The sequence below is a fragment of the Pholcus phalangioides genome, unplaced genomic scaffold (assembly GCF_987345545.1).
Source record: "Pholcus phalangioides strain wild (caught in Gottingen) unplaced genomic scaffold, Ppha-v1.0 ptg000017l_1, whole genome shotgun sequence".
Taxonomy (NCBI): Eukaryota; Metazoa; Arthropoda; class Arachnida; order Araneae; family Pholcidae; genus Pholcus; species Pholcus phalangioides.
Genome location: NW_028301610.1, coordinates 41605640 through 41624132, shown reverse-complemented (window position 1 = coordinate 41624132; position 18493 = coordinate 41605640). Strand labels below are relative to the sequence as shown.

The 18493-nt window shown below is 36.4% G+C and overlaps 1 protein-coding gene across 1 annotated transcript in view; it reads right to left on the bottom strand.

Moving 5' to 3' along the window:
* The window catches only part of jbug (filamin-type immunoglobulin domains fbug), a 302454-nt gene that overhangs the window by 55798 nt on the left and 228163 nt on the right, over positions 1 to 18493 (bottom strand). The window contains exons 38-40 of the mRNA XM_089246657.1: positions 16252 to 16431; positions 14062 to 14205; positions 7050 to 7175 (exon numbers count right to left, since the gene is read on the bottom strand). Of these exons, the coding sequence (XP_089102783.1) occupies positions 7050 to 7175; positions 14062 to 14205; positions 16252 to 16431 (450 nt within the window). The remainder of the gene's footprint in view (positions 1 to 7049; positions 7176 to 14061; positions 14206 to 16251; positions 16432 to 18493) is intronic.

The window sequence follows — 18493 nt, the reverse complement described above, 5'->3', positions numbered from 1 at the left end:
CTGCAAAACACTGCTTTAACAGCCATGGGTATTTTAAAACTAGTCTCGCACTATATGTCAGATCTTATAAAAACAATGACAATCACAATAAAAACAATCAAATTTAACATATTTCATCGTCAAAGAATTCAACTTCATATCATAGGTTATATCTTCAAGTTTCAAGCCCATTTCTAGAATTAAAGTTATACTCCAAGTAGGGCTGGATCTTGAAACCTGTGAACTATGTGGTCGCAGGGGCCGCCAACTGAAGGGGGGGGGGGTATTTTTAGGTTTTGTTTCAAGGTGAATATTTTCAGAAAAATGTTACTATACAATACAGCAATAAGGACAACAAGGTCGAGTCTTAGCGAATTGGGGATGGAGATATAATGGTCCATTTAGCACCAAACATGGTGAACTGAGCTGACAGCAGTAGAACATTGAACAAACACCCCTTCCCCACAAAAATAGACTTGTCCATCAACTGGCAGACTGGTGCTAATGCCATAGCCACAATTGCTTCCCGCTAGGGTTTCTTTCCCGGGATCCTTGTTTCTGAGAATCTTGCCACCTTCCCGAGGATCCCATAGCAAACTAGCTGATTATTGCTAGCTGAACACAGTTATTTTAACCAAAAATAATTTTTGGATGTTTGTGTTATTTTAAGGCACCAGACACATTTTCAGGCTATTGATACTGCTGTCATCTTTGAAAGAAACAGACATTCATGAACATATGCAGGTTACTCGTTAATTATTGTTATATCCTTGGGGTGTATTGTTACTTCAGGAGGTGTTACATTTCTATGGCAATTAGGTTTTTTTTTAGGAAAGTACAGGGAAGAAAATGATGGATGACGGAAAGGATCAGAGAAAGAAAGATGAGTAGAACGGCTAAAAACGTACTCTAAATACACTATTGACAAAAGGGCAGAGCATAGAAACATCTATATATGAGAAATTCTTCTGTAGATTTCTGACAATAAAGAGGTAGAAATATAGTTGAGGAAAAACAGTCAAGCCTAACTATCTTGAGCATATTAATGATGCTGTGTATGAAGCCTCCCATGATCAAAAAATTTATGCTTTTGACAAAAACACTACTTTGGGAATTGCTCAAAAACTGAAGAGTTTCAAATTCCTTTGCTGTTTAGTCACCTGGCATGAGATACTGTTTAAAATAAACAGGGTCAGTAAAATGTTACAGAATGTCACCTGTGATCTACAAAGTTCAATATATCTCATCAAAAGGATCCAAGAGTTTCTTGAAAACATGAGGTCTGATGATGGAGTCAATGGTGTTATTACAGATGCAAAAGTTCTTGCAGAAAAAGAAGTGCGCCCAAGCATATGTGCCGGAACCTAGAGACTGAGGTAATTTGAGTCCCCCCACCTAATAATTTCTGAAAAAACAATGCAATGCACCCTTCCTCTCCTGTGCACACAATTTAGTCCCTTATATACAGGACAACCAGCACCATTCAGTCCTCCCCAATGTTTCCTTCATGTCTGACCCTCTGCACCTAAGAGGATTATAAAAAATAATTCTCTTATGAAAGGAAGGATGAACCTACTTGGGGATGGGAAAAGATCTTTCAAAGTAAACTTTTTTAATGTTGTACTTGACAAAGTGATCACATCATGGGATAAAGAAAGATTTGAAGAAAGCATGTCTGAATCTTGAAATTGCGTTAAGTGATGAAGAGGAACGTGGCACTGATAACATGATTCTCTTCAACAAACTCCAAATATTTGCAACTATGTGGACCTCCAGCATAGGCCAAGATAGACGTGAAAGTTTGGGGGGGGGGAAGATGATGTCTCAATTCATATATACACATTTACATTAGATCAGTTGGTTCTACCTTTGATGCTGGGGGGGGGGGGGTTAATGCCCCGTATCTCTGCCCATGACCTCCGGTACTTCTCCAGCCAAAGAATTATCTTTCATCACAAAAATTATGGGGATTAATTTCCAAACATTTTTGTAAGCTTTGGAATACTGCTCGCTCTTTCAATATCAGTGGCCAGTGGCGAACATAGTTTTTCATAGTTAAAATTAATAAAAACCTATTTAAGATCAACTATAAGTCAAGAATGATTGAATGGACTAGCTTTGATGTCCATTAAAAATGACATTCTCAATGAAATGGATACGGAAGGGATATTGCCAAACTGAATGCCAGAAAAGTCTCTTTATAACATGAATGTTGGAGTAGCAACAGAAACACAAGGAGTTTTGACTTATGTTTCAGTTGTAATTATCAAAATAAAATTTTTGATATACCTTACTTATTTGTTGTGCATTTACCTTATTAATTTCTATTAAATTCAGTGGATGGCAGTCAAGAGACCTTCCTTGTTAGTGGTGTGTATTTAATAACAAAATTGTGCACATAATTATTAAAATTAGAACTTTCTTCTACATTCATCGATAGTTATAGCTGTGCCATCGGCCATTAATATTCTTGGGGAACCTATGTGTTAGGCCGATACATCAAATTATGTGAGTTGGCGGCTATTTTGTACGCCAATTGTAGCGAGCGTTTTTCTGTGACTGTATTACGAAATAAGTCGTTAACCAGGAAAGGAGACGAGCAGTAGGCTCTCCCTTTAAAAATAAAGTTAGTACTATAGGAGTACGTGTTTAAGTTCAATTGTGTGATTGAATCTCATTAATGCACAGTAGTAGCATTTTTAGGTTACATTTTTAACTGAGCTATTGAACACTATGGATATTGAAAAAAATTGTAATCGTTATGATTCTTGGCAGAATATTTGTCCATTAACAATTTCCTACACATTTATTATGATTGAGGTGGGGAGCACTAACATATTATTCGCTTACACTTGAAAAATGTCTAGATCCGTCCCTGACTTCTTTGCAGGTTGCAATTCCTAAAATCAACTTATAAAAATTGTGTTGTAGCAAAGTCCATAGGTCTTTACCTATAAAGACCATTTTCAAACCAATCAGAAAAATATGTGAAATGCTGCAATCAGCAAAAGACCACCCCACCGTGACCCTCTATCAACACCGGGATCTACCGAATACCATGTGCCTGTGGTCAGGTGTATATTGGAACCACAAAAAGATCTGTGGCCATGAGAATAAAAGAGCATGAACGTTGCTGCAAAATGGGCCAAACAGAAAAGTCAGTGGTGGCAGAGCATACGCTTAATGACAACCACAGTGTACAGTTCAGCCAAACACAAGTAATAACTAATGTTGACCACTTCTTTCCACGAATCTACAGAGAGGCTATTGAAATATACAAGCACAAAAACAGCTATAACAAAAGAGAAGAAACTTTGAAATTGAGCATATCCGGGACACCAGCTCTCAGAAGAAAAAGAACCTTCCCCTTCAAGATCCAGCAACAGAATGACGACAACAGCCAATCAGATAACTCCAAATCTCTCAGCCAATCAGGCTCTACCAGCATAACAACTATTTTTAATACGCTGCCAGCCATATAATCAACTGACCAATCGCAAAACAATAGTGTAGGTCAAGCCACTTATGTACGTAAATACAACCTGAGACTCCGGAAAACTTAACTTTGAAAAAAATCAAAAATTTGAAAAAAACAAAAAATCAAAGGGGCCCCATTCACGGCAAGGGACGGATGTGCTTTTTCTCTGCTCCTTCACCGACGGAGCTTCTCTTTTCAGGTGCCGCTTTCACCAGATAGCTGACCCGCATCATGGCGAGATCGAAGAAGAGACCCAAGCCGAACCCGAAACCACAACCCGTCAAGAAGGGCAACTGTTTCCTTCACCACTTGACATTGGCAATTCATAATTTCGATTGGGACTTGCTCATCGCCAGCCTGGATGCTATCGAAGACGGCATAAATGCTGACTTCATCTCTCATGAACAGGCGCTCATGCAATCCAAAGATGCAGCTCGAGCATTTCTGGACAATTTTCTTTCAGAAATACCCAACCCGGACAAGTTCAAATCCTGCCCACTTGGTCAAGATCTCTTGAAAATTCTATCCTTATATCTAGCTGACCAGAACATCTCTGCCAATCTGCCTTGGACACTGAGAAAGATGAAGGACTCATGGTGCTCACTCATGCCAGAGCAGATGGAAACTCTGAGTTAAAGCCAAAATTCTCCCTCTCTTTTCAGGTCCAATCCAGACTCGCAACCAGCCGATCAAGCAGGACCCACGGACTCTTTTTCTTCTCTTTCCACATCTGATGACATGATGGACTTAGCAGAAAATCCGGAAATTTCTTTAATTTCCGAGGTAATCCCAGACCTTCAGATTATTTCGGTTGAATCGATTGCAACATCGATTGTGGACGAGGAAAAACCAGATGCAATACCATCATTTGATCATTTTTGGCGCACCACGGTCATTTTCTGCACGCGAGGGCTAATTAGACCGGGACCTACAATTTATTGCCGATTCCGAACGGCAGGCTTGTTTTTTTTTTATACTCGTCGAGAGGTTGGTGCGCTAACCCCTCGATGGGGGACTCCCTGCAGTAGCAATTTTTTGCTGCGGTCAAGTCGCCGTTTTGTTTGTTGTACCCCTGTGTCAGGAAAGTTTTCTGACAAGGACGAACCGGGTATCGAACTCGCGACACCTCTAAACATCCTTTGGTACTTTAGGCGAGTATCTTATCGACCGGGCTACCGCGCCCCTGCAATACCATCAGACCCGAATAACTTCATTGGCCAACCAAGCTCAAAGGACCAATCAGAGATGACGAGAGAAGAGCGCACGCTCCACATCTCAGCCAATAAGAAATGGACCATTACTGAGGCCCACCTTACAGTGATCTGCTCGCATTCATTTAGTGTGAGAATTCTCAACAGAGCGGTCGAAATTTCATTTCAATCGCAAAAAGACTTTTCAGCCACTACAGAATGGCTATCTCAAGAAAAGATCTTAGAAAAACCGAAATCAAAAAGGTCAGACCTTTTCTCGGTGCTCCTGAAGGGTCTCGAACCGAGTATCTCGCATACTGACATCAAACAGGCTCTCGAGAAACTGGGTGTTTCTCAACTCAGAAAATTCAACTTTTCCGGAGGAAGAAATTCACCAAAACCTGGAAAATTTCTCTCGAAAAAACTCCAACCAACAGAGAGATTCTCAAACTTGAATCACTTTTCCATCTTGAAATCTCTGTCGAAAAATTTATCTGGAATTTCCACGCCTTTCAATGCCGTCAGTGTCTCGGCTTCTCGCACTTTGCAAATTCCTGTTCCAACGCTTACAGGTGTCTCAAATGCACGGACATTCACAAGCCTGGCTGCTGCAAAAAAGTGAGAGGGCCCGACACTCCGACACGTGTTCTCTGCCTAGGCCTGCACCCGGCCAACTACAAAAAGTTCCCAGAATTTCTTAAAGTTCTGAAGAAGAACAAGACCACCTCATTGGCACCAGACTCAATCAAGGCAAATCCCATCTTAGCCCAGACTTACTCCCAAAAAAAGACTATTTCCAATACATCTTTCCTGCCTCGCCCTGTTCTACTGAAGTACAAGGCTTTCATGGAGAAAAAGTCAACATTGGCTCCGGCACCTTTGACGGCAGATCCCGCATCACCGCTTACGGGCAGCCAGTTGGTACAGGCCTCCCCAGTGCCTATTGCTATCTTGCAGGTAAGCTCGAAGAACTTCTCTTCTCTAACCCGAAAAGCAGTTGAAGACTTATCTCACTCATGGCCGAAGATACAATCTCAGACGGTGTCTCTCTGTAACTTCTGAAGGACTTTACCATCCAGGCAGAAAAAATTCATGAAAGATGGACTTATGATGGCTGTTAGGCATGGCCAAACTTTTTGCTTTTCAGGTTCTATCTTCTTCTTCTGTCGCTAACACTTCACCCTTTCCAAAAATCAAAAAATCTCCTTCAAAAAAAATCTTATAATCAAAAAAAAAAAAAAACCTTTTATTTTTGCTAACATTACTTATATTTTTTTCTATTTACTTCCCTACCATCTAGGAACTTTGTTTAAATCTTTTTCATTTCAGATCCCAGCCTGCTGAGGAAACCAGCCAATCACAGGGCTCTTTGGAATTGGACCAATCGCAGCGGACCAGTCTTTCCAGCTTTCTTCTCACAGCGTTATCTCTTCACTTACAAAACTAACCCAGTGACAGCTTTTTCACCTCTTCCGCCAAATTATTTATTAATTTCGTGATGACTTCAATTATTCAAAATTTTGTCGCATTGTTTTCCCATTCTTAACATACAAAATTTACCTGCAAAACAAATTAATTTCACCTCGAAGCGGATTTTTCCCAACCTAAGTCGGCCTGTGAGACTTGTCTTCCCACGGTTTTTCATTAGCTTGCCAAGCCATCTGTAAGCTGCTGAAATTGCCCTATAGGGCAGGACTCGGCAAAATACTCCTCACATTCCACAAAACTTGACTTTGATCTAGTTTATCTGCCTCCTGATCGGCAGAGACTTGATCGCCAGTGCTTTTTACATTACGCAATCCGAATCGTTTCTTAAACCTATGAAACAACCTTTACTTGCATAAAATTCTGATGAAATTGACGTTTCACCAGCCCTTTCCTTATGGAAGAATAAAATTTTTCCCCTTTTCTGTTATAATATTACCATCAATTGGAATACATTTTTGTGTCAGTCTTGTACCCAAAAACAAAACATTTTCTGTACGTGAAACACATGGATCCCATAGGCACTGCAAAGGTTTGGCTGCCACGGGTGCAGCTACGGCTACGGCTGAACGAATTTCAGATTTCTTTTTCCTGATATATCTCACCGTAGATTCGTTTATTCCGTAATGGCGGACCACAGCAGGTATTGACTTCGCCAAGCATAGTCAATGTATCCAATTTTTCTTGTCAAGTTTTCACTTTTATTCACCTTTTCAAAGCACATTATCAGTAGCATTTAGAAGAATGAGCCATCCTAAACAAGCACAACTAAAATTTTGTAAACAAAACGTGAACCAATGATTGCTGAGTGTTGTATAAAGATTTCCCAATAAAGAAAAAAAACCGCGAATACGGGGGGCCGACCGTATATTACATTAGGGTTACTCTGTATTTACATGCAAGATATTTTGGAATACCTGGAATTTCTTTGTTGTTCCATAAAATTTTGACATCAAACAATCCAATTTCCATAGGCACATAAGTTGCTAAAAGCACTCCATCTTCTTCTTCGTGTAATTCTACTTCTGTTTCAGTTTCTGGTCCTAAATAAATATAATTAAATAAAAGTTAATTAAAAATTACTCCAAAAATACTTTACATAAGTTAGCAGGTATTATAAATTTGTATTTTGTAAAAATTTTCAAACTGCATTAAAATTTTCAAAAATGCTAGTTGGAGGAGAAATGATTGAAATTGATTCATGGAATCAGTCATGAGGATCAGTCAGTAATAAAGTCATAGAAAAATTTCAAATTTTTAAAGATGGATGCTACAGTTTAATACTGTGTTTGGGCACAATCAAAAAGGTATGAAATAGGGAACAAGCACTTACCACACAGGTTCATGTATGAAAAATTTCCATTTATATAGAAAAATGAATGAAAAGTATATACAAACATGTTTCATATACCTTCAGACTAAATCTTTATTCAGCCACATAGAAAAAATATGTTATATGCATTAAAATGATATAAAAAACATTAACAATTTCTAGATTTCTATTCTTTGGTACTTGGAAAACTGTAATTCACCTGTCAAATCCATTTCACCTGATGGTAGGTTAAGGGTGATTAATGTTTTGATGAGTAGTGCCACAAAAGTTATTTGGTGAAAAATTTTGGGTCACAATAAAATGTCATGAAAGAAGTTGAATGAAAATCATAAGAGAAGAATTTGGAGAGAGTAAAGAATCAAATAGTCACCTTATAATGAAAACCTCGTTCATCCAAAATTCCTAATTTTATAGGAAGAGAAAAGAAACGGATGGGACGTCCCAGTGAATAACAAACAAAGGGGTTAATTTTTTCTCTATAGATAGCAAATCATTGCTGATTTTTTTTTCAAAAGCTGTAATAGAAGGTATGAAGAAATGAGGTATAACGTCCTCAATCTAAAAAAAACTGTCAAAAAATCATTTTTTTAAAAATTGATGCACAAGGTTTTCATTATTAGGTGATGATATGTGAGGTCAAATACACATTTAATCCATGTATGTTAGATTTGTTTGTTTTGGATATAATGAAAAACTTTTTTCAAATAACAAATGCAAACATGATTCATGAAAAATCATACTCACAAGCTATCAAAACTTGTGATTTTATTTGGAATGGAAATGAGATTTGGAGTGAATTAATATCATGAAATGCAGCTAACAATACAATCATCAGCTTTATAAGTAATATGAGCATTTAACTCTTTCCCCAGAATAATTTATTTTATTGATTTGCATTAGAAATGGCACAGTGCAAATCACACCATACCCTCTGTAAAAAATGACATATCTTTTTTTGAAAGATTAGGGCTATCTTTTGATTTTGAGCACATGCAAATGCTCCCCCCCCCCCCAACTCAGAAAACATAAAACCTAGAACGGTTATGGAAAAAGATGGTAAAAAAGATGGATTACCATCTTTTTCTATTATACACTCATGTCCATAAATTAAGGATAATTCAGAATCACACGGAAATCGTAATCTAAAGTAAAAATTTCACCTGTAGAATTATCACACACATCTACAAGAATGATATGCAAATTTCAGGAAGCCACCAGATGATGCCGATAGTACGTCACAATGACGAGATTGTATGGAAAATTTATATTCCGAGGTTATGGAAAAAGATGGTAAAAAAGATGGATTACCATCTTTTTCTATTATACACTCATGTCCATAAATTAAGGATAATTCAGAATCACACGGAAATCGTAATCTAAAGTAAAAATTTCACCTGTAGAATTATCACACACATCTACAAGAATGATATGCAAATTTCAGGAAGCCACCAGATGATGCCGATAGTACGTCACAATGACGAGATTGTAAGAGGGGGGTATATAAGGAATGGTGGCAAAGAAGTGAAATTGTTCACAAGAGTTCTGTAAGGCGCTCAGTGCCATAAGCGAATAGTTATGACACAGAGGACGCATGTGGATGATTTTTTACGTGGTAGAATTATCGGCCACCTGGAATGTGGGCATACTCAGATGGAAGTATCCGAGGAACTTGGAATTGCCCAAAGTGTCATCTCTAGGCTTTGGCAACGATTCCAAGATAACGAAAATGTCAGTAGACGTTACAGTACAGGTCGCCCCCGAGTTACAACGCCGAATGAAGACCGGTATTTGGCAGTAACTGCCAAAAGAAGCAGACGGAGCACAGCATCAAACCTGTGTCGTCAGCTATCTGCAGCCACGGGTACCACAGTTTCAAGACAAACCGTGTACAGACGTTTGGGAGATATTGATCTATATGCTCGCAGGCCTGTCAGATGTGTTCCGCTCATGGCAACTCACTGTCGGCAGCGATTAGCCTGGGGTAGAGAACATGCAATGTGGGTACATTGTCACAGTGGGCTTGTGTGATGTTTTCTGACGAGTCCAGGTTTAGCTTGTAGTCTGATTCACGTCGGACTTTCATATGGAGAACGCCAGGTACCCGTTACCACCAAGACAACATCATTGAACGACACCATTACGGTGGTGCAGCATTGTACATTCGGGGTGGAACTATACTGGGTTCCAGAACAGATCTGTATGTTCAAACCGGAACCATGAAAGCCCAAATTTATCGGGACATCATTCTGGAACAACATGTACGTTTGTTAGGGGTACCATGGGTGCAGAATTTGTGTTTATGGATGACAACGCCCGTCCTCACCGAGCAAACATCGAAAACAAATGCCTTGAATCTGAGGATATAACCCGTATGGAATGGGCAGCATTCTCACCTGACTTGAATCCGATAGAGCATGTGTGGGACATGCTTGGCCAATGAGTTGCAGCCCATCAACCACCTGCTACATGTGTACTGGAACTTCGGAGAGCATTGCTTGCTGAGTGGAGTGATCTTCCCCAAGATCAGATCGATAATTTGATACTCAGCATGCCTAGGCATTGTAGGGACTGTATTTCATCGCATGGGAGACATACAATGTAATCATCATACCAACCATGTAATAGTAAGTTTTTGTAAAGGAGGTATTTTTTACAATTGCTCCAGGGAGCAAAAATCCTAGTTTTTATGAATGGTATCATACATACACCATCGTTTTTGTTCCTTATCTTTTGTTTAATAAATGGGCTTTATGAATAAGTAACGTTTGCTTTGTTTCTGAACCTTTATTTGCCAGAGCTGGCATTATCCTCAATTTATGGACATGAGTGTATATTGTACAGTGGAACCCAGGTTCAACACCATTATTTATTTTGCAGAATTATGACACAATAGTAATTTTGGCATTACATTGAATCACGGTTTAACCAGTGTAATCTATATATATAAAATAACATGGGCTGAGTTGGTCAGAAATTTTGTTTCATGAGATAGACTACTTAACAATGGTTTTTCGAAATTCGACCCCTAAAGCCCTGTTTACATGGGAAATATAATATTCTGGGAAGTTACCAGTAACAGGGATTTTTGCTACAACCAGTTTAAATGGCATTTAGCTTATGCCGGTTCTCCCCCACTTCTTTCCAGAAGTCCTTACTGGTGACATGGTTTGAACGAAAGTGGTTAGCTCAAGATGGCTGACGAAGGAGCTAACAGTAGTTTTCACGACACAAAGGATTATGGGACAAAAATGTTGTAGTTAACTACCATTATTCTGCATCGAAGATGGGACTCCTTTGACAGATCTCCGTCCCTCCTTTTTTCCCCCATGAGGGAAAAAGTTGCAGTGCAATTAATAATCACCAAAACAACCCCCAATCCTGCACATGTATATGGGGCTTAGGGGAGTCATAAGGAGGGTTCAAAGGTAAAAATAGAGAACTCACGCAGAGCCGAAACCACTGAATTTTATGAAATTCGGTCAGAAGTTCTATTTAATGATCTAAATACTAACTTAGAAGGGGTTTTTCACAATTTAACTCCTGAGGGGTCATACGGGTTTTAACAGAGAAATTATGCTGAGCCGAAACTACTGAAGCTATAAATATGAAATTTGGTCAGTATTTTTGTATTGTAATGTAGAGACTCACTAAGAAGGGATTTTTCAAAATTGAACCCCTGGGGGGGGGGGAATCAAAGGTAATATGGAGCAATCATCACTGAACCAAAATTGGTGAATCAATAAATATGACATTTAGTCAGTATTATATTTTATAATGTAGAGAACCCACTAAGATGGGATTTCTGAATATTCCTCTACCAATGGGGTCATGAGGGGTTCAAATATTATATGGGGGATATCATCGGCTGGTGATTTTTAGATTACCAAATCAATGCGAGCGAAACGATGGGTAACAGCTAGTAGTTATACATGGAAGATGTGTTTGCTGAAAATTTCTGGTGCTGAGTGGGGTTGGCACAAAATCGAGGGCAGAGGCACAATAACCGAGTTTCACTCTATATTCTTTTGTTACCGTAAATTAGACTATGACAAGTGAAACATCAATTTTAAGCAGCCTCTTCCCCCCCCCCCCCCCCCGGTTTTCAAATTGTGAATAAAAGAAAAATTGCAAGAAGTACAGCTTACTACCAGGTGATCTGACAAAGCGAGGAAAGTGGGTTTGAGTTGAAAATTTTTGATTACGAAATACAAATACAAGGCTACAACAGGCAAAATGCCCAACAAAGTGGCTGAGAAAAAGATGTCCATAACAAATATGGATGTCATATATTAAAAATGTAATTATAAAAAACCAAAAATTATATATACATGGTAAAATATCATACAATGCCTAAAGCAAACAAAGTGGAATCTCACTACAAATATAAATCCTTAATCCCTCTACAATCATTGTTTTTTGAATCTTGTGTGGAATCACCTAAATCAACATTTTACAGTTGCGGACTGGTGAAAGCAGTTAAAACATTTTGCTGATTATTTCTCATGGGAAATGTGAGAAATAATTTTTGAATTTGAAAAAATAGGTAAGTAGAAGACATGAGTTACAGGCCATTAAAAAAATTAAAATTGTTTTAAGAAATCTCTGGGCACATCATTGCTTAAAAAGAGGCTTTTAAAATGAGTTACTCTGTATTGCTGAAATACAAAACATCAAGTTAGAAGAGATAGCTCATAAATGCCACTCACAGGGTTAATTTAAAGTTTATAGGCCTATACTTTATACGTTATATTTAAATACAGAAATTTTGGAAATTAAAACATGTTGCTTGAGTATTTTTTCTACTGGTTTCTTTAATTGTTTACCAGCTGCAACATGGCATCTTAAAGTAATGCTAATAAATAACTGCCATAGCATTTAAACTTGAAATGTTTATTGCAAATTAATTGCTTCAATTGGAAATTATTACCAAAAACAAAATCAAACTATATTAATTTCATTAAATATATATATGTCCATATTCGGTAATATTCTGTATGAATCATACTTAAATAATATTTATAAATGATGTCACACACACACACACACAACCAGATTTTTACTTTGAAATGTGGTACGAATCATACACATACATTTGTACTGTAACCCTTCCAATGTATCTGACACAATATTAGGGCGGGAGTTGAATGGAAGAAATAGAAATACCATTCCTTTACTGCTATTGTTGTACCATGTGTGTGTACCTAACAAAGCAACTCTGAAATCTTGTGAGAGGATATAAACTTTTTTTCACTCAAAATCCTCTTTTTTTCCCTTCTCGTCTTTGTCTGAAAGGATGTATTTTAAAATAAATTCAGTAAGAAAAGATGTGAACATATCAGGCAATGCATTTTTTCTACATATGATTTTCTGATCAGGAATCACATGAGGTCCAAAATGAAATCAAATATAAGGTGTTATTTTCTTAAATAATATTATGCGTGCTGACAATAGCTGTTGTTTATTTTTGATATGATGTTAAGGGCACTACACACTACTCTGAAGTGATGTGGTCTCACGTTACTAAAAACTCGATTCCATGTAGGCCATGGGTAGGGAACATATTAAATTAAAATACAGAATTGCTCAAAGAGGTACTCAAGATAATTGTTGTGTCACATAAAGTTTATTCTTAACTTTTATGTTATATTGTTATGTTATCAGCATCATTATCTCACTCACCCATTTGAAAAAATCATTAACAATAAAAGAAACATATTTTTGTCACTAATCAATCACCATCTTGAGCGATTTCCTTTTTGCAAAATTGCTTAACCTTCGGTCACAATTTATTTATTTTTCTCTCCGCCTTTGATACATTCCACATCCTCATCACGGCACAAATGCCAGCCTTAAATCTAACTCATTTCACACACTAAGTGTCTTTAGCACTTTTGAAAAAGATGTTCAAAAGAATGGCTTATTGTTTAGGACCAGAAGACTGGTTCGTAAAATCGAGCATAGGCTATACTGATAAAAAACGAATTAGTCTGACACAGTATAGTGTGTTTTATTAAAACTGCTAATATAGGTATTATCACTTATAAAGATGAATGCACTATAGTTCACCACCACTGTTGGCTTCAAAGCATCAAGATCTTATTTTTATATAATCACTTTTTCTCACGTGTTTCATGCTGATAATTGAATATTTGTTAGTACATAAATTTGAGCATTTGTATTAAATATTTTTGAGCTGACTTGGATTATTTTATGATCAAGTTGTTCACACACACACTTTTGCACATCTTACTTTAGTGTGTCAATACTAACATACATTATACCAAAAAAACATGACATACGTTATAAAGAATAGACCATAAGCATGGCATCAAATCAAAATATGGCCAAAATATTCTGGATCTACAATTTTTAAGTATTTCTTCAAAGTTTTTCAAGATTGCAACTCAGATTAACCAAAAAGTATTGAATAGCAGTTTTGGATCGGAACATTAATTCAAAAATTTGTCACACACGTATTTACATATTAATACAAATATAACTTATAAACTTCAAGAAACTTGAAATCTTAGTTATGTGCTTCTAATAGAATTAATAATTATTAGTACTGGAAGTGGTGAACAAAAAATTAATATTACCATCAACCATAACTTGTGGTGTCCCCCATAAGCCTTTTGCTAGTATCTTAAAGCTTGCTGGGCAACCAACTTGAGCTGAAGATAATCCAAGTCCTTCTACTTTTGGGATACCACCATCTTGAGCAATAAATGTAACAGGGCTCCCTATTATAATCAGAATGAAACATATCAAACTTTCTACAGAAAAAGCTAAATTGGCTATGGTTTTCTTTTTCAATTGCATAATTAATACATACATAGTAACACAAGACATAAATATACCAAAACCCTATACATAAGTTATATTATAAAACAGTTTATTAACTAACCATCAATATAGATAAACATCACTAATACATAGAAATGCAAATATATAAAAACACGACAAAAAATTTCTCAGCAACTATAGCCTTCTTTTTTTTGCCTGATGCTTCTGTTTCAAATAAGAAACATCTTTGGTAGATGTCCAACATTTAAATAAGATTAAAATTTTCTTGCATTTGTTACGTCTTTTTCACTAGGTGTGTAAAGTCAGTGTGGTATTGGAGTTTCACAATGAGTAACATAGTAAGCACTCGAAAACAAGAGTCAATAAAGCATAAGAAGGTAATAATCATTCAGAATTATACAATTTTGTATAGGATAAAACTTCACAGTGCTACGGTGTAATAAAAATGAAGCTTATTAAACAATAGAAGTGGTCAACTGACAATTTTAGGCTATTTCCACATGGGAGATTTTTCAATCTGGATGTCAAAGCTGTTTTCAAGCAGCTTCCATCCCCTGGCCAGAAGCACAACTACATACTTTGTCTCCTAGGGAAACCAGAATTTTGTCACCATCCACATGTAGAAGAAGCAGTTAAGGGGTGAATCCAGTATCCTTTCTGGTCCAGCACCCTAGGCACCAGACCCACCTGCTCTCTCCTAGTTACAGCCCTGCTCCTGGCCACACGAGAGTTTATTTTGCATGGGAAAATGAGCTTTGTGACTTCATAATGTCAGCCTCTTTTGGTTGCGCTATCATAAGAATTAATTCAAAATATATGTATTGTTAAACAATCGGATCAAACTTGAGACACATGGGTCTATTTCGAATTTAAAAATACTTATTAAATGTTTATAAATAATAAAATGTTTGGTTTTGTAATCTTTTAAACCAGTCAGTGATGGAGGGGCCTTTTAAGAGCATCATGGCCCAGGGCCAAGTGATTTTTCTGAGGACCTTCTCTTGAAGCCCACTGGTCATGCACAAGTGGGCCGATGCATTAAGATGGCACTGCAGTGGTGTCTTAAAAGGTGGGCCAATAAGACCTAAGCCAGGATTTTGAATCAAACATGGGGAACAACTGGAAATGGTTTTTTTTCCCATAAATTCTGAATTTTATTAATTCTGGATTTTTTTCACTTTCAATTTTTTCAATTGTTTTTCATTAATTATTGCAATATTTTCATCCATTCTTGCATTATATTCATTAACTTTTAAGTATTAATTTTTGTAATACTTTTATTATTTCTTGCATTATCTTATCTAAGAAAATGCTTTCACTTTTTCTGGAATTACATATTTTTTTCATTAAATTTCAAATTCTCATCAATTTGGAATTTTTGTTTTGGGTTTCATATTTTTGTATAGATATTTTTCAGCATTCCCATGCATCAGCAGCATTAAAGCTAGTGGAGTTGCAGTAGGTGCTTATTTAAGCATCTACAATAGTTTGTATCACTGGTCTGAGCACCCGCAGAAGTAATGCAGAAATCAAAATTTCCTATATAAAAATCAAGTCAAGCACCCGCAGGTCTAAAATACTTCTGAGGCTTCTGCTGTGCATTCTGTAATAATGTTATAAATTTTTGAATGCAGACTTCCCAAAAATATATAAAACCCATGACTCAAGAGAGCCCCAAAAAATGCCTGGGTCCCAGCCCAATCTGCTGATGTCGTTAAGATGCCCTGAAACCAGTAGTGCAACAACGAATGGATTTTTAACCATTAAAATTAAAAAACAACTAATTAAAAAAGAATAATGTCATTTTATAGGTTTTCAAAGATATCATAACCTTTGTTTGAATTCAGAATGAGAAATAAATTTTCTTGAAGCAAACATAAAAGTAATGCACAGTATAAAATTAAACATTTTTCAGTTGTTTTCTTGCAACTAAAATTTTAAGAAATTCACAATTTTGTCACATGGATAAAAAATTACAGTACCTGGTACTTCAATTCCACCATAAGTGATTGCAATTTTATATTTCCCAGGAACTGTTGGTGTGAATTCTATCAGTTCCCCTTCACCATCTGGTGTACCTTTTACTTCAATTGGTAAATGCCTTCCAAGTGGACTAGTCACTGTAACATCTAATTCTGCATAACCAGCATCTTTACGATTCACTAAAAAATTCCAAAATACAGTTTTCAAAATAAAACCAAGTGCCACTTTTAAAATGAAATAATTATTTTTATAAATTTTCAGTGAATTTGCTTATTTATGTTATAATTCAAATACATGTTATTCAGTTTAAATACGGGTGTGTACAGGTTACAGGATCAATTTTTTAAAGTGCCCAATAAGTTTTGGAGAGGCACGGGTATTTTCTTCCAGAGAAATAATGAGTTGCTTTCCTTCAAAAACATTTTTAATACACAGAAAATTACCTGTCCTCCTATGCTCCCTTCCTGCAAGAAAGCTTCTAATTTTTAATACTTGAATCTCAAGTTACTCATATTTGAAACGTCAGTAAACATATACATATCATAAATACTATTGATACTTGTAAACAATAAATTACAAATGTATTCAAAAAGAAATTTTGTTTTATTTTTCAAAATAATGTAGATACAACCAGGCCTTTAGCCAGAAATTTCGTTCGGGGGAAAATCAAAGTGATAGAACAATAGATTTGGCCATATTTTCCCCTTTTTTGGTCATTTTTTTACATTTTGGGGGGAACCAAACCCCCAAGTTCCCCTCGCTACTTAGATACAACATCTGTGTGCATGTTATGCTAAAAGAGTCTGTCAATGTTTGTCGTCACCCACAAATCAAATTATACTATCTCCCCACTGCAGAAACCAAAGCCATTACAATTTATCAGTGCTAGCATGATGCTTTCATCTCTGTCCTTAAGTTCATCCCGCAGTTTGGAGCCCAATGGGTGGATGTTGGGATTTCTGGAAGGTCAGTCAGATGGAGGGACAGAGTAAAAAACATCGATTTGAAGCTATTCCTGTGGATTGTTAGCTTTTTGGGCAGATGAACACGGTGGCTGATTGTCCAGATAGACCATCTAGCTATTATTTGCATTTTTTCCCAATTGGATGAGCAATCTCTGGGAGTTCTTTGTGGGCAGGTACTGTAGTACCATGTTCAATTTTGGAACTTTTGCTTAAATCACTATTACAATCCAACACAATGTTTTTGTAGACGTTGAAAGATGTTTTTATCATTTTATCACATGAAAGAAACCTTTGTTATGGTTTATTTTAATAGGGCACACCCTTACCACATATTAACTGATACAGGACAATGACCCCCTCCTTATGATCTTAGGGGTATTTTTTGCTGCCTCTCGAAAGTTTGTTGTTTGGACTTTGTTATTCCAATTATTGGAAAAATCTTCAATGTCAAAATTTTTTTCATTTGTAAAAACAGTGATTTTTGAACATCCTATTGCTTGCAAAACACTAATACAAATACAAGGCCACAACAGGCAAAATTCCCAATGAGGTGGCTGGAAAAAGATGCCTGTAATAAATATGGATGCCATATATTTTTAAAATTCAACAACCAAATTAAAAGTGCTATTATAAAATCTAAAAAATATATATATACATGATAAAATTTAATACTTTCCATAAAAAATATTTATGGTTGTCTTAGGCCGGGATTATACTATGAAAGTTTTGTAAAAGGTTTTTATAAAACTTGAAAAATACAACCAATAAACTGATCAGTTGCATTTGCTCAAATGTAATCTATCAGCTTATTGGTTGTATTTTTCAAGTTTTATAAAAGCACTTTTACAAAACTTTTACAATGTAATCCCAGCCTTATCTAAGTATGGCTAGCTCCTCAATTTACCCCAACACATTCATCATATTTCTTTTTAAACGTGTCAATTGCACTAGAATTCACTATCCCGGGAGTAAACTATTCCATTTATTCACAAAACTTATTATAGAAAAATTCCCTGCAATAACACAACCTTGAGCTGTCCCCTTAATAATCAATACTGTTGTCCCCTTGTCAAAGCAATCGATTGATGACATATTAATAAGTCATGGTCCATCCTATCTATCCCATTGGGAATTTCAGTTGTTGACGTGAGGAATAAAATTGAATTAATGAATCTGATTATATACATATGTATATACTAGCTGTTATACTAATGGCTTTGTTCATGTGGATTTGGTAATCTGGAAATTACTCAGCGATGATTCACCCATATAACAT